Raw genomic sequence first — 17,532 nt, 5'->3', positions numbered from 1 at the left:
GATCCTGAAGGAAAAAAAGAAGTAATATGAAGTCACAATACCCACTAATCTGTAATACACGGATCATGTGAAACTAATACTGAATGATGCTCATTTAGGACGGATCTTTACAGTGTACCTACCTATGGTTGGTCAGACTCGATGCCTCCCTTCTCTTCCTCGCCTGTGTTCTTCTCAGACTGAGTGGAATATGCTGCAGTATAGAATAAGTACCCCCTCGGCCTCAGACACCCACTCTCATTAGATGACTTACATTCATGGAAAACCTACAGTACCACACATCCCCTCCGGCCATAACAGCATTAATCCCATCTGTGGTGCACACATCTGCTTTTTAACGGCCTTGTTTTCCCTCACCTTGTCACACCTTATCATTAGGACGTCCACTCGTACGTCTGGCTTGCTGTTTATTGCAGCAGCGTGGAGGCTGTGGAGAGGCTGGGGGTGCTCATGGTATAGACAACTTAACCAAACAGACGCTGTAATTGGCGCTACGTTTCTTCTCATATGAAACAATTCCGCTTCGTTAAATCCTCTGAAGATGCAGCATGCTTCTGTCCATTATTCACTGGATGTTTGAACATGAACAAAGTGTGACAAGCCCTGTTATTTGTCCACAATCATCCTCCTGAAACATAGTTTCCCTCCTGCCTTTTGTCCTGGTACTCACTACTTTTGACAATTACAGTGTTCAGCCCGAGGAGAAAGTTCACACGTGTTGTGTTGCTGGCGCCTGCCGAGAGGAGAGCCCGGCATCGTGCTGCGGGTTGCTGTGGATGTACGGCCTCGCCGCTTCTGTCCTTCACTGTGTGGGTTTTAGGGACTACTTCCTTCCCCTCTGATCTGAAAGTAGTCCTTCATTACGACTTCTTGTCGTCACGTAATAGACCTTAATCACCAAATAATTACATGAGTGGACCCGAGGACACAGATGGGACTGTTTTGCACAAAGGCCTTGGCAGGATTTCAGTTACAGAACAACAATCAATACAATTCTCTCATGATCCTGTGTTTGAGAAGCCAGACCTGTCATTCTGCTAGAACTGTGGTTCTGAATCCTTCCTCACAAATGTATCCACAGCAGTAATCGGATGACAACTGAAATGAAAATGTTTCCAGGAAAACAAAGTCCCTTTCAAAAGTCTAAAGTTGGATTTATCATTCAGTTATGATCCAACAATGTTCAAATCTCCCTATAATCCACAGGCATAAATATCTTTTTTCTGGCAGGACAGCTTCACGTTCAGTCTGTGTGTGTGTGTGTGTGTGTGTGTGTGTGTGTGTGTGTGTGTGTGTGTGTGTGTGTGTGTCTCTGTGAATGCGCCACAAAGGCAGTCTGAATAAAAACAGGATGCAAAAGCTGGAAATACTGTGTTGTAATTGGAGCAACATGTTTAATTCAAAACATTGTGTGTGGTGTCATATTCACGGATCTACTAAAGCCTGAAGAGTCTTCATAATCCCAATTATATGACTACACACAATAAACGTTTGGCCCTGAGGAACTCTGCTGATGTGAGTTGTAGCGTAAGGTAAAACCAGAACCAGAAGAATGGATGAAGACTGTACATCGGGTCGACTGTATTCATACAAATATATGATGCTTTTAACGTATATTTGTGTATTTGCTGCTTGGGAATTCTTTAAAAATGAAAAGATCAGAGAGGACGCGTGTTTCCATCTTCAGGAGAACACTTAACACAATGAAGGTTCTACCTTCTGTAACTTGAGGCTCACTTCTGATGAACGACCACTTTCCAAAATTAAAGAGGACAAAACGGAGAACAATAAAGTGGCTGTAAATGTGTGTCGTGCTGCGGTCAGCTGTATGTCCAAAATAAACATTCATGCAGAGTCTTTTGGGTGGTCAGTTCTGGCTGCATGCTGGAGGACCTCATTTCAGACACATCTGGCACAGATCTGCACCTTTAGAGTTATTTGTGTGAATTCTTGAGCACATAGAAAAATAACAAATTGTACATTATTAACAAAACAACAGCGGCCGACTAGACGTTGCCTGAGCACCGTTTCCTTACTAAGACGACAAACATGCTGCTGATAACTTACTTATTTCTTCACTGACAGTTGGACGAACTGTCACAACTTTGATTCACACTTCATCGTCATCCCGTTCACAACAAGAGCACGGTAACATCTGTATCAATTTTAAGATGCTTTCTGCTTTCTTTTCTTAACATAACATATGCACTATATATAATATAATTCATATATTTTGCACTGAAGAACTTATTACCACAGTGTTTGAACAGTGAGGTTGATTCAACCTTGAGATGAGTTTCTTTTTCACATACATTTGAGTCTTTAATCTTTAATCTCTTCACGTTTCTTTTCATAAATATAACACTTAAATCTCAGACAACATCATATTCATGGTTCATCATTTTAGTCTTTCCTCTGAAATGTAGATGTGATGTGATGTGATTTGATTTGATGTGATGTGATTTGATGTGATGTGATTTGATGTGATGTGATTTGATTTGATTTGATGTGATGTGATTTGATGTGATTTGATGTGATGTGATTTGATGTGATTTGATGTGATGTGATTTGATGTGATTTGATGTGATTTGATGTGATGTGATTTGATGTGATGTGATTTGATGTGATGTGATTTGATGTGATTTGATGTGATTTGATGTGATGTGATTTGATGTGATTTGATGTGATTTGATGTGATGTGATTTGATGTGATTTGATGTGATGTGATTTGATGTGATTTGATGTGATGTGATGTGATTTGATGTGATTTGATGTGATGTGATTTGATGTGATTTGATGTGATGTGATGTGATGTGATGTGATGTGATTTGATGTGATGTGATGTGATGTGATTTGTGTTTACAGCAGAAACATCCAGCTGCTGGACGTTTATTTGACTTTATGAACTGATAACTGGTCAAACAACACGCAGAGCCACAGAGAATATCAAAAGATTTAATCCAGAGCAAAAGACAGACGTGACAATAGTGATGTGAACATTGTCCACATCACTGTACACATGGTCAACACGTTTTACTGCACACGCACAATGAGAATACTGCACACGCACAATGAGAATACTGCACACGCACAATGAGAATACTGCACATCAGCGTGACAAACAGGAGAAGTGGGTTCTGGGTTCTGGTAACACTCAGTCAATCGACAAAACTAATCGATGCAAGAAAACGAGCTCGAGGCGAAACGTCTCAGCGGTTTCTACGCTGAGAACAGAAACACGGAACACAAACATCAACCTTAAACTAGTACAAATAAGATTATAGTTTCCTCTTTGAGAGGATTCATGAATGAGCGCTGATGCACACACAGAATACTTTTCAATGCATAGAAAGTCCTTAAAGCACATTTATAAAAGCGCTTATAGGTGCTTTATAAATTTTAAAATAACATAATTTAAAGTAAACGTTAAAAATACACTATAAAGGTATCAGAGCCACTTGTATCCCTGAAGCTAACTAAAGCTCATGCGTGTGTTTGTGTGTAGCTGAATGCCTCACACTGGTTGTGTGGCAGAGTTTTTACTTTTCTTTCTTCTCTTCAGCAGCAGAGGATTCGTTGAGTCATCGATGGTCTTGATTTTGATTTGATCGTAGTCCACTCTCATCGTTTGCAAGGCGTTTGTCATTTCCTCCTGATGATGAACATAAGAACATGACTTTTATCAAACACAAGAATAACAGCATGGAAACAAAACCCACACGTCCAGTTTTCAGTTAAAGCTGGATGGATTCCATTTTGTGGTGATGGAAACGATTATAAAATATTAACGTGAAACATTAAAAAATAAACAAAACTATCGTACATTCACCCGCAAACCCACTCCTGATTTTACAAGATGAAAATAAATCCAGAGACGATTCTGTGCATTTAAAGAAGCAACACCAACACCAACACCAACACCAACACCAACACCAACACCACACCAACACCACACCAACACCAACACCACATCAACACCACATCAACACCAACACCAACACCACACCAACACCAACACCACACCAACACCACACCAACACCAACACCAACACCACACCAACACCACACCAACACCACACCACATCAACACCACATCAACACCAACACCAACACCACACCAACACCAACACCACACCAACACCAACACCACACCAACACCACACCAACACCACACCAACACCAACACCAACACCACACCAACATCAACACCACATCAACACCAACACCAACACCACACCAATACCAACACCACACCAACACCACACCACACCAACACCACACCAACACCAACACCACACCAACACCACACCAACACCAACACCACACCAACACCACACCAACATTAACACCAACACCAACACCACACCAACATTAACACCAACACCAACACCAACACCACACCAACACCACACCAACACCACACCAACACCAACACCAACACCACACCAACACCACACCAACACCACACCAACACCAACACCAACACCACACCAACACCAACACCACACCAACACCACACCAACACCAACACCAGCACCACACCAACACCATACCAACACCACACCAACACCAACACCACACCAACACCACACCAACACCACACCAACACCAACACCACACCAACACCAACACCAACACCACACCAACACCAACACCAACACCACACCAACACCACACCAACACCAACACCAGCACCACACCAACACCATACCAACACCACACCAACACCAACACCAGCACCACACCAACACCACACCAACACCAACACCACACCAACACCAACACCACACCAACACCAACACCAGCACCAACACCAACATCAACACCAGCACCACACCAGCACCCACCTTGACCTTCTCCCAGACTTCCTGCTCCTCCTGCAGCACGCGGCTGGTGTGAAGAGGCGTTTGTGGGACACAAACAGACCGCTGCATCGGAGAGAGAACATGAATAACATGAGTAAATCCCACAATGCATCTCTCAGAAGCAGCAGCTCAAACAGTTGAAGCGTTCGCTCACATTGATCCAGGGATGGTTCATGAAGTCGCTGATGTTCATTCTCTGGGTGGGCTCAGTTTTCAGTAAGTGACAGATTAGCTGTTTGGCTGGAACAAGAACTCATCATCATCATCATCATCATCATCATCATCATCATCATCATCTCACTAACATGTCATGCAGTAACTGGAATTATGTGCGACCCATTCCAAAGTCTCCATTCCTATGGCATCATTTACATGAAAGTTAAACAAAACAAATCTGAATCTACAATTCATAAAATCAATACATAATAACTATTATTGCTTTGCTGCTGTTCTTCTGTATTTGTTGTGACGTAACAGAAAGTCTTCTGTTACATTACATTACATTACAGTCATTTATCAGACGCTTTTATCCAAAGCGACTTACAATAAGTGCATCAACATTGGTAATCAAAAGAACTACTAGTCACCAGAAGTCATAAGTACATTTCCTTTAAACAAGCATCTAAGAGCCTGAAGCAGAGCATAACTCAGAGCCAAAGTACAGAAACAAGAGAAACAGTTAGTGCTATAAGTAATACATTCTGTTCATTCTGTTCATCCACGATTAATAAATGCTTTCACCACTTTTGAAGAACGTAGAGTGCTTGTGAATGTGTGGCGTGTCTTTGCAGGGAGACGCTTCATTCAAGCAGATGAGCGTGGAGGGTGAAGCTGAAGGAGCATTCAGACAAATTAGCAGTTTTCACTTTTCATTTCCCGCCGCTCTCACCTTCCTCAGACACGTCGCACCACTCTAGGTTGGGGAAATCATATTGTCCGGTACGGATCCGTCTCTTCATCCCTGGAGATATTGCCAGACCGTGATGTGAGAAAAAGGGAGGATATCCACAAAGTCTGAGCATCACAAAGAAACAAACATCTAATAACTAGAAGCAACAATCATTTCTAGAAGCTTCAAAGTGAACGACGTCTGACGGTGAGATGATTCACAGTGACTCACAGAATGTACATGATGACGCCCAGGGACCACATGTCACAGGATCTGTCATACTTCTCTGGACCAAGAACTTCTGGAGCTGAAGAGAGCGAAGAGAAAAGCTTCTGTTTCACATTTAATGCTTTGAAGGTTCTACATCAACTCAGGACTTTACAAGCAGTCCACGGGATGTAACTTCTCATCAGTCTTCTTCTCACATCAGTCATCAGTCATCAGTCATCAGTCATGTCACTTTCCAAAGGAAGCACACCATTAACCTTTTACAAACGAGGCCTATTTGCAGGCCTCAGCTAGAATAAAGATAAGAAATACCTAATTAAGTGTATAATTAAATAAAAAAATTAAAAAAAATTAAATATATTTTTGAGATGAGAAAAATCATGGAACTATCAGAATACATGTTACAGGTTCACATAAGATAAGGATGGAACACAGCACAACTTGGAAAATTCAAAAGCTCGCCCTGGAAAAACAGCAGTTTCAGGATATTGTTTTTTGGAAAGTATGGAAATCCAAGACTTTAACCATTTCATGTCAGCTACTGTTGGCCTGTTTCATGTTGTCTGGAGCAGAAACAGCTGATACGTCATGTGATCTGTGAGTTAAATGTTTGCTACGACCACCTAAAAACCACCTAAACATTAAAAAAACTATATTTACAATTATTAAGGAAGTATTTTTCAATTTACATACAGCTTTTCTTATGCGATACTTCACAATGCGCATACAGGTGTGTGATTGAGATATTTATATAAGTGTATCTTCCACCTCACATGTCACATCTTACCAACATAGTAGGGCGTAAAACAAGGCGTCGCTAAAGAGTTTAAGGTGGTGATTTCTTTGGCAAACCCAAAGTCCGTCAGCTTGAGGAGAGCATCCGGCCTCTTGGAGGTGTACAGCAGGTTCTCTGGCTGAAAGAGAAGAGAAGAAGAATAGAAATACGATAAATAGCTCATTTAATGTCTCCATGTCTTTTCACGGTAACAAACGAGACCACAAATTAAGTTTCTGGAGGCAAAACCAGGAAAACCGTTGAACGATCAAGTCTTCAGTTCAGAGTGTGCAGCTGCTCTGAAGCATGTTGTTCCCTCCTCTCGTCTCGTGGTTCCTGCCTCTCTCAACTCATATAAGATTTAATATCTCATCTCACTCAAGAGGCATTATGCAGGCTGGATGCTCACTATCAATGTGTTTTTAATCAAATTAATTAAATATAGCATGTCCATTACGTATGTAACAATAGGCCTAATAGGTCCCAAAATCATGAGCACTAGTAACTGTTTTGTTTAGTAAAACTGATCTTTTTATGTGTTTTTATGCTACACTCTCAGAAATAACTGTTATGGTTCCAAACGGGTTCCAAACGGGTTCTTACTGAAGGGCTGAATTTCTACCCAGAACCATTTGCTCCAGAAAGTAGTTTTCATGCATTCTTTGTGAGACTGAGGGTTCCACTAAGAACCCTTTTTGAAAGAAAGAGTTTTTCAAGGATTGTCATAAGCATGAGTGTTTGAAAACTGTGATTGTTGACAATGATCGCTGTATGATGCACTGCACCACATCAGCCCTGGGAACATAAAAGGCTCTCGATGGAACCCTCTGTGTGGGTTCTAGATGAAACCCTTGGAACAGAAAAGGCTCTCGATAGAACCCTCTGTGTGGGTTCTAGATTAAACCTTTGGAACAGAAAAGGCTCTTGATGGAACCCTCTGTGTGAGTTCTAGATTAAACCCTTGGAACAGAAAAGGCTCTTGATGGAACCCTCTGTGTGGGTTCTAGATGAAACCCTTGGAACAGAAAAGGCTCTCGATAGAACCCTCTGTGTGGGTTCTAGATTAAACCTTTGGAACAGAAAAGGCTCTTGATGGAACCCTCTGTGTGAGTTCTAGATTAAACCCTTGGAACAGAAAAGGCTCTTGATGGAACCCTCTGTGTGGATTCTAGATTAAACCCTTGGAACAGAAAATGGAGGTAGAAAACCCCTTGATAGCCGTTAAAAGGTGGAAAGGATAGAACCTCCAGGGAGAGTTCTAGATGGAACCATTACACCATAGACACCACCTCTCATAGGAGGTTCTGGGTGGAAACTTTCAAAGATGGTTCTAGGTATAATCCTTTATGTTGAGTTCTAGGTACAACCCTCTAAATGGGTTCCAGGTGGAACCTTTATAAAAAGGTCCTACCAGGAACCACAAATGATTCTCCTATGATGACGAGCCGGAGAACCCTGATCACCTTTATTTCTAAGAGTGTGCGGCAGAGAATAAAAAGTAGAAATGGAGCTCAGAGACCAAATAAAGAGAAGCTTCTATTGTTGGACGTGATCATGGAAACAGTTGTGGTTTTTCCATCGGGGGCTGTCTGGAGAGGAATCTACTCACGGATGATTGTTCTCCTTGTTTTAAACATGGGTTCTTTGACAGGATGTGTAACTGTCAGCGGCATGAGAGCACGATAAGAACAAACCCACAGCTTTATTGAGAATGATCTCGAGTTACAGGTCTTCAACACACAACGTTAAGCTTACCTTGACGTCTCTGTGGGCGATGTTGACGGAATGCAGGAAGTGAATGGCTCCTCCGATGCTCCTCATGATGTCGGAGGCCTCTGAGTGAGAAGGAGGAAGAGGACGACGTGAACATGAAGCCGGAGTACGAACAGAAAGAAGCAGATTAAACGATGCACTCAGCAGCACACTAGTAACCGTGAAAAGTCAAAATCCTTTAGATTTGTACCTGGTTCACCGACGATTGTTCAAATCTAACTAATATGTTTTGTGAATAATATTTTTTTGATCAATTGTTTCATTTTTGCTCTCTAAACAGCCTTTTGTGTATTCTGGTGGGATGATTTAGGCTTTGTTGTGTTAGTTGTTGTTCATTAATCAGTTTTGTGCTCGGTAAGCTCTTTCTCACATCATAGTGGTTCGGGTTAGGGTATGTATTCAATAACATGAATTATGGTCATTCCAGTGATACGCACAATACCAAGACTCTGAGTTTCACACGTTGACGAGTCGCTGCAGAGTGAACAGGTGTCATTAATAACAGCAGTTATTAATGGGATCCTAATTGATTTCATCACCTACACCTGTAACTACACAGTGTAGTGTAATAGTATAATAACATGTTAAGACTCACCTTGAGTTCTGGCTCACATGTGTTTTAAATTCAGGTCTTTACATGTTGTATCTGATTTTATTTGTGGGTCTTTATTATTGTTTATAATAAATTAATCCCATTTAAACCCTTATAACAGCATTTTTATGGAAATATTTTACAATTCCATGTATGTGAAGCACCTTGAGGTGTTGCTTGTATTATTAATAAAGTTAGTTTGTATTACTTTATCTTCATACATTTTCTTGATCAATTCATCATGTCTATGAAATGTAAATTGTGAATACTACTAATACTACTAATACTATTAATACCTTCCCAGAACCCAAAGTGATCTATTCAGAGTGTTTGTATTGTCCAAACAAACCCAAACCTACAAATATTAAACTAAATTCCATCAATAACAAAACAAAGTCCTCACATTTGAGTAACTAGAACCAGAACTTTTTCTTTGCCACAACTGAAACAATTAATTGATTATTAAAATAATAAAAGAGGTGTTGTTATTTAATTAATGTCACTCCTTCAAATTAATAGCATTCAACTTGCAAAACACATATTATTTTTATTGTGGCGCAGTCAAAGGAAACACTACTTGTAACTGTGGTTAGCATCGAGTCATGTTGAGCGTTTTCTTTCTTTGTTTGTTGGCAGATTTCAAAGTGAAGTGATGAAGCAGCAGCAGCAGAGCCACAGTGAGCTCTGCAGTGAGGCTGCTTTTACTGGTCGCTGTCAAGTGGAACAGTGTTCACACTGTGTGCACCAATAAACATGTCCAAGTATTGACTGCCCCAATAACCCTGTGCCCTGTGGTATCAAACCAACCGGTACCAGGATTACCAGGACTGTAACTTGGACTTGGGCTGAGATGATCACCTCTTTACCTCTTTCTGTAAATGCGTGATTCCCTCTGTCTTGGATGTGACAGAATAATTCACCTCCATCCATACTGAAAAGAAACAAAGAAATCATAAACATGGTGTAATGACTCTGTAGAGGCATCGGGCATTCAGCTCTTTTACTCCTCAATGAGAAACTTTCTCCTGGTTCACTGCATGATTAAAGTTGTTTTGCATGTCGGGGATGAACTGTATTCAGCTTGTTCTTTGCTGATCTCGGGCGCTTACGTGTTATTTTGTTATTTTCACTTCAGAGCGGGTTACTTTGCCTAACTTTATGATCTTTTACTTGCCAAAAAAAAAATGTTTTAAGCTTTAACAAAAAAAGCTGCTTTCCTCAAAGCAATAAACTGTCAATTCATTGTTTAGGTACAGTAAAACAGCTGGAAGCATCACTCACTAAACACGCAGTCATTATAGTCACTTTTATGGTTCTGGGTCAGGATTGAATTATAACACAACATTAATCATATCCTATCCAGCTTGGAGAACCTTTTCTTTTCTTTTCTTTTGGACCATATGTGACGGCTGTAGATCAAGTGGACACCTGCCTCTTACTGCGTTTCATTACTTATCTCCCCTCAGATGGTGAGTTGGTGTGGATTAACGAAGCTTACGTTACGCAATTATGTTTTAAGACCACACATACTGTATTGGCTCTGGATTTAGTGTGTGTGTGTGTGTGTGTGTGTGTGTGTGTGTGTGTGCATGTGTGTGTGTGTGTGTGTGTGTGTGTGTGCGTGCAGGAGAACACACCACTCCATGATGATGAGGAGGCACTTCCTGCCGTGGTAGAGGTTCTCATAAACATCTATGATGGGCACAATGTGGGGGCAAGGTGACACCTTCCAGTGGAGCTCCACCTCCCGTCTGGCCTCTGGACAATCCTGCAGCATCTGAAACACGCCATGCGGAAAGACGTGTTACTCTCAAACAGTCCTGTGAACCTGGTTCAGTACGGTCACAGTTTAAAGCAGTCATGGCTTAAAGCAGTCATGGGGCTCAGGACCCCGTGAACATAAATGTTACTGCAGGAGTAATTGATTAAAAATGAACGACACAAAATGAATCAACAAATATTTTAACAAGCAATTAGTCTTTTTGAATGCCTAAAGTTTGCTTTTGTTTTTCTTTGTAATAAATGAGGATACACTGTTATCTTTATCTTTGGGTTTCAGACTGTTGGTCCAACAAAACAAGGTATTTGTGAAATTATAACGTGTGTTTTTGTTATAACGTGTGTTGTTGTTCGTGTGTTGTTGTTATAACGTGTGTTGTTGTTATAACGTGCGTTGTTGTTCGTGTGTTGTTGTTATAACGTGTGTTGTTGTTATAACGTGTGTTGTTGTTATAACGTGTGTTGTTGTTCGTGTGTTGTTGTTATAACGTGTGTTGTTGTTCGTGTGTTGTTGTTATAACGTGCATTGTTGTTATAACGTGCGTTGTTGTTCGTGTGTTGTTGTTATAACGTGAGTTGTTGTTATAACATGAGTTGTTGTTATAACGTGTGTTGTTGTTATAATGTGTGTTGTTGTTATAACGTGTGTTGTTGTTATAACGTGCGTTGTTGTTATAACGTGTGTTGTTGTTCGTGTGTTGTTGTTATAACGTGTGTTGTTGTTCGTGTGTTGTTGTTATAATGTGCGTTGTTGTTATAACGTGTGTTGTTGTTATAACGTGTGTTGTTGTTATAACGTGTGTTGTTGTTCGTGTGTTGTTGTTATAACGTGTGTTGTTGTTATAACGTGCGTTGTTGTTCGTGTGTTGTTGTTATAACGTGAGTTGTTGTTATAACGTGTGTTGTTGTTATAACGTGTGTTGTTGTTCGTGTGTTGTTGTTATAACGTGTGTTGTTGTTCGTGTGTTGTTGTTATAACGTGCATTGTTGTTATAACGTGTGTTGTTGTTCGTGTGTTGTTGTTATAACGTGTGTTGTTGTTATAATGTGTGTTGTTGTTATAATGTGTGTTGTTGTTATAACGTGCGTTGTTGTTATAACGTGTGTTGTTGTTCGTGTGTTGTTGTTATAACGTGCGTTGTTGTTATAACGTGTGTTGTTGTTCGTGTGTTGTTGTTATAATGTGCGTTGTTGTTATAACGTGTGTTGTTGTTATAATGTGCGTTGTTGTTCGTGTGTTGTTGTTATAACGTGCGTTGTTGTTATAACGTGTGTTGTTGTTTGTGTGTTGTTGTTATAACGTGTGTTGTTGTTATACCGTGTGTTGTTGTTATAATGTGCGTTGTTGTTCGTGTGTTGTTGTTATAACGTGCGTTGTTGTTATAACGTGCGTTGTTGTTCGTGTGTTGTTGTTATAACGTGTGTTGTTGTTATAACGTGCGTTGTTGTTCGTGTGTTGTTGTTATAACGTGAGTTGTTGTTATAACGTGTGTTGTTGTTCGTGTGTTGTTGCTATAACGTGTGTTGTTGTTCGTGTGTTGTTGTTATAACGTGCATTGTTGTTATAACGTGTGTTGTTGTTCATGTGTTGTTGTTATAACGTGAGTTGTTGTTATAACGTGAGTTGTTGTTATAACGTGTGTTGTTGTTATAATGTGTGTTGTTGTTATAATGTGTGTTGTTGTTATAACGTGCGTTGTTGTTATAACATGTGTTGTTGTTCGTGTGTTGTTGTTTTAACGTGCGTTGTTGTTATAACGTGTGTTGTTGTTCGTGTGTTGTTGTTATAATGTGCGTTGTTGTTATAACGTGTGTTGTTGTTATGTGCGTTGTTGTTCGTGTGTTGTTGTTATAACGTGCGTTGTTGTTATAACGTGTGTTGTTGTTTGTGTGTTGTTGTTATAATGTGCGTTGTTGTTATAATGTGTGTTGTTGTTATAATGTGCGTTGTTGTTCGTGTGTTGTTGTTATAACGTGTGTTGTTGTTTGTGTGTTGTTGTTATAATGTGCGTTGTTGTTATAACGTGAGTTGTTGAAGAAGATTACCAACTGTGTCTTTAATTGAGAAAATAATGTTGAGATCAATCAATAATGAAAATATGGTTTAGTCGTAGCTTTAGTTCCACCTCAGCACCACCTCAGTCTGCTAGTCTGACGGTGTGAAGAGTGGCTGTTGTGGGTGAGAGAGTGCAAACATTCAGGGCAGTTAACTGTGAGAGGAGCATTTATGACACGTCGGGTTCAATAAATTGCTCCGTGGACACAGAAAACAAAATGTATTTCCTTCTTTCAAGTGTTCTGAACTTCCTCTGCATTCCTCTGTGATATTTTCACGACTTAAATTTGTAGGATGTCAGTTTTACACTCTTCTTTATTGGACTCTTTCAGAGGTCCTCCATCTGTGATCTACAGTGGTCCTTTTCCCTGAGTGGATTAGTCTGTCTCACAAACATATATCAGGATGAGACGCTCCCACACAAGATGCACTCCTCTCACCTCAGAGATGTCAGCGCGAGGACCTAAGAGGACGACGGTCTACACAAGTGGCCGCCATGATAAGAGCTGTTTGAAGTCTCTAAATGTGAAAGGATGCTTCCTTTATTAGCCCCTTTAGCATAGGAGACACTGGACCTTCCTTTATGAAAGGAAAGTAGATAAAGTAGATGAAACAAACGATACATCTCACACAGGTTTAACAATTAGACTCACAGTCAGAAAGTAATCGGATTCATGTTGATGAATATGAATAGACAGCAACAATCTGTTTCATTTTATATGTCTATATATTTACTTTGAACACAAAAAAACAGTGAATATAGTAAACTGTCAAAGAACAAATTCTCGTTCTCAATAACAAAAAACAAAACAAGCTCGGCCTCCGAAGATTATTAAACTGTTAAAGAGCACAATATAACCGAACCGTTGAGTCTACATTGTTGTACAAAGCACATATTGATACTGAACAGATTCACTGATGTTGCACACCAGTGAATTGTCCGTTTGTACTGAAGCATGTTGATTGTTCAGTGTGACAGCAGAGGAAGGAAGGAGCTCTGGTTTCAGTGAAGCAGCCTCTCTTTAAATAGCTGCGTGCTCACGAGTAATAGATTACACCATGTCGTGTTTTAGTTGTGCTTTTCGTAGTCCTTCTTCGTTGTAGTTTCATTGGCAGAACTACGTCAGTGAGCCGTCGTATTAAAATGATGTAGCTTAGTGAAAGTGGAGTCGGGTTCTCTAAACACCGTGGTTGTCTTTTCCTAGAATTCATTTTTTTGACTTTTCGACCGCAGTGATTCTTCTTCACAGAGCCGGCCGCCATGTTTCTACGGTAGCCCGTAACGGACAAACCAACGCTTTGAGTGCATGTCGGTGCATGTTAGCGCGCCTCACTGTTTAGCTCACAGTCGCCGCTCTGCACTGCTCTCATGCGGCGGTTACAGCTCAGCACCCGTCCTCCGGTTCCCCCTCAGATAAACTCTGTTCTGTCAGTACTGTCGCGGTTCTTTGCACTGTTAGGACTGTTAGCGCTGTTAGGACTGTTAGCGCTGTTAGGACTGTTAGCACTGTTAGGGCTGTTAGCCCTGTTAGCACTGTTAGGACTGTTAGCCGCCAGCTCGCCGTCGCCATGGTGGGAAGCAATCGAGACGCTCTCCCAATCTCGTATCTTCCATCTTTAAGGAATATAAAGGTCTTTTATTTAATTGTCTTCAGTCCGAACATGCTAGAACTAAATACAAGTGTTTTTTCTATAAGACATTAGAGGACATTACATTACAGTCATTTAGCAGACGCTTTTATCCAAAACAACTTACAATTCAGTATCTATCTACACACCATAGACTCAGCTATGGGAGCAATTTTGGGGTTAAGTGTCTTGCTCAAGGACACATTGACATGAGACTAGTAGAGCAGGAGCCGGGGATCGAACCGCTGATTGAAAGGCGGCCCTGCTCTCCACTTAGCCACGGTCACACCCTGGCCCAAAGACCATATTTGGGTGATCTCTATGTCAAGAAATCATATCTGATGAATGCAAACCAGTCAGAAATGTCAGAAGTGATGTTCAGTTCTCATTAAAATAACTAGAAGTTTAGAGAAATATGAGGCTCTGCTAGTCTAAAACAAAGGTCAGGAAAGGATTGATCCATAGTTCCTCCGTCTTGTTTACTCTCAGAAGTGCTTCACTGCTGAGCGTGTGCTATCATGACACCGCGTCCCGCTGAACCACCACACGTCGTGATCCCCCAGCCCTCTCAGGCCTCTCAGGCCTCTCAGCCCTCTCAGCCCTCTCAGCCCTCTCAGGCCTCTCAGGCCTCTCGCACGAGGCTACTTTTAGACTCCGGCATGTTGCCGTCTCTCCTTCTGACTGCAGCACTTTGGAAAGTCAACACTCGTCTTTCAAAACGCAGACGCCTCAACATGGAAGACCAGAGAGGCCAGAGCTGCTGGAAAATATATGTAATTTACAAACTCTGAAACATAAATTAGACTCTCACAAATCCATCCGTAAACCTGACCCTTAAATTACAAGTTCCCGTGAGAACGAAAATCTATAACTCACATCTAATGCCAATGTTCGCAGCACCTCTTGAACTCTGCTCAGCTCAAAATACAATTACTGCCTTTAAATCCAGATGTGACAGCAGTACAGTATATAGTTGGATGTGCATCACAGGCGCTTCATCTCTTGTGTCTTCGTCCAGAGGAATGCAGTGCGATAATGTACTGATTGATCTCCCGCTGCGGGCTGAAACTGAGATTTAGAAGACAGTCCGTATCGAGCCCAGAGGACCCATTGTGAGAGAGGCAGGTAGAAGTTCTGTTCTGTAGCGTTCAGCTCGCTTGACTTCACACGTCCCGAGCAAACGCCTCGACTGCACTTTCTTTGACCGAGAAGGTGACGAAAGGACAGACAACCTCATCGCACGATAGTCATTACGGGCCAGGCTCTGACCCTGTTCACCGCGCACCAATAATGAAAAACAAGTTTCAGCGGCTTCTCAGAAAAGTTAAGATCTGAACGGAGGAAGTGAAGATAACGAGCAACTGGAGAAACAGAGGCCCCAGGAATGAGTGGAGATGATGCGTGCATGTGAGGGTGTATTCATTCAATGCTGGTTTGTAAATCCAAAGAATTTCAGAGAAGATTACATTCAAGTCTGTGTGATCTAGATCCAGATCTAAACTGCTGGATTTCACTTTACAATGACTGTAGAGCTAAAACTAGCACAAATATTCCACAAAAATCCCATCGGAAGCTTCATCTTTCTATAGTAGCCATAAGTATGAATAATACACACAACATGAACGTTATTATACAGAAAGACTTTGTGTTGTTGAGACATGCAGGGAGCTGTTTCTAGACCACCGAGGTGATACGAGTGTCAGAGATGAGCTCATCACCTCTGACACAGAGACACAAACACAACAACATCCAATACATCACTGTGACCAGACACGAGTCTATGAACACTCTATGTTTACATATGAACTTATAACAACACTCTCCATCTACACCGAGTCAGTGGACTACATCTGTCTTATTAAAATAAAACATGCATCCTCCTCTTATCATAGCCATGCATTGAACAGGAATCCAACAGGATTGAGGTAACAGTACCTTTAGTGCATACTTTTCTCCACTCTCTCTGTGGAACACTTCCAGCACTCTGCCGTTTATCCCCATCCCGAGCACCTGGCTCGTTACACTGTAATCGTCTGTTATCACATTCCTCTTGATCTGAAGAGGCTTGTTAAACGGTTTCACAAAGCACTGTGGGAAAGGAGCGGGGTGTAGGCTGGGCTGCTGCTGCTGCTGCTGCTGCTGGCTCGGGGGAGCCGGCTGGAGCTGATTCGACATGCTTTCACTATCGGTAACGAGTGTCCACAACCCGCTGCGACAGGTGCGTTCCACCGTCTGCTCGCTGCGGGACGTGTCTGCTATAAATGTGTCAGCTCATGTTGTTGTCCCTGAGTGACATCAGTCCGGACCAAGTTCCTCCAGCAGTGCAGTGACCGTCCGGGAAGTCTGCTTTCACCTGAGACGTTGTGGACAGACTGCCGGAACCACTTGTCCCGGTGTGCAAATCATAAATCACTGAATGAGCAATTAATCAATCAAACGAATCACCAAACTTCTGAAGTGGTGGATGTGAAAGCAGCATCTCACGTGTGAATGGGGAAAGCTCCTCCTCAATATATATATATATATATATATTTAAATATATATATAACCAATTTCCAAATCTCAGTATCATTTATGAAATATTTTTTTTGGACAGAAACATGATTTAAAACAGTTTAAAGGGTCCACCAGCGACCCCTGCAGGACAGAGGAGGACGTGCTCCTCCTTCAGGGACATCTTGTATTAATTTGATTCGTTTCTTTTTTTTTGTTCATGATTTTAAATGAATTTACCATCTTCCTGAAGATATAATCAAGGAATAAAGGACAGGCGCCTGAGCAGTGGAGGAGGGGAGCAGCTGCACCCCCGACTTTTCGTTCGGGGATCAATCGTGATTTTGCATCCCCACTTTTTGATATATCTGGCCGCTTCTGGTCGAAAGTCCTCGAACCCAGTTGAGATGTTTCCCTCCGATTCCCATAATAATTCGATCATCGACCCTGACA

At 41.4% G+C, this 17,532-nt stretch overlaps 1 protein-coding gene across 1 annotated transcript; it reads right to left on the bottom strand.

The window, feature by feature from the left end:
• Positions 1-3,459: 3,459 nt before the first annotated feature.
• On the bottom strand, positions 3,460-16,761 carry LOC137886995 (MAP kinase-activated protein kinase 2-like). Its single transcript, XM_068729746.1, has 10 exons — positions 16,522-16,761; positions 10,760-10,899; positions 9,989-10,053; positions 8,513-8,592; positions 6,770-6,896; positions 5,986-6,061; positions 5,755-5,879; positions 5,020-5,105; positions 4,848-4,928; positions 3,460-3,652 (listed from the first exon to the last, which is right to left on the bottom strand). Exons 1-10 carry the CDS (start codon positions 16,759-16,761, stop codon positions 3,515-3,517), a joined length of 1,158 nt encoding a protein of 385 aa, XP_068585847.1. The 3' UTR covers positions 3,460-3,514.
• Between the last annotated feature and the right edge of the window lie 771 nt (positions 16,762-17,532).

Source organism: Cebidichthys violaceus, unplaced genomic scaffold (assembly GCF_023349555.1).
Source record: "Cebidichthys violaceus isolate CVI_PGR_0920_01 unplaced genomic scaffold, fCebVio1.0.p SCAF_47, whole genome shotgun sequence".
Lineage (NCBI taxonomy): Eukaryota > Metazoa > Chordata > Actinopteri > Perciformes > Stichaeidae > Cebidichthys > Cebidichthys violaceus.
This window is presented reverse-complemented; position numbering and strand designations above follow the sequence as displayed.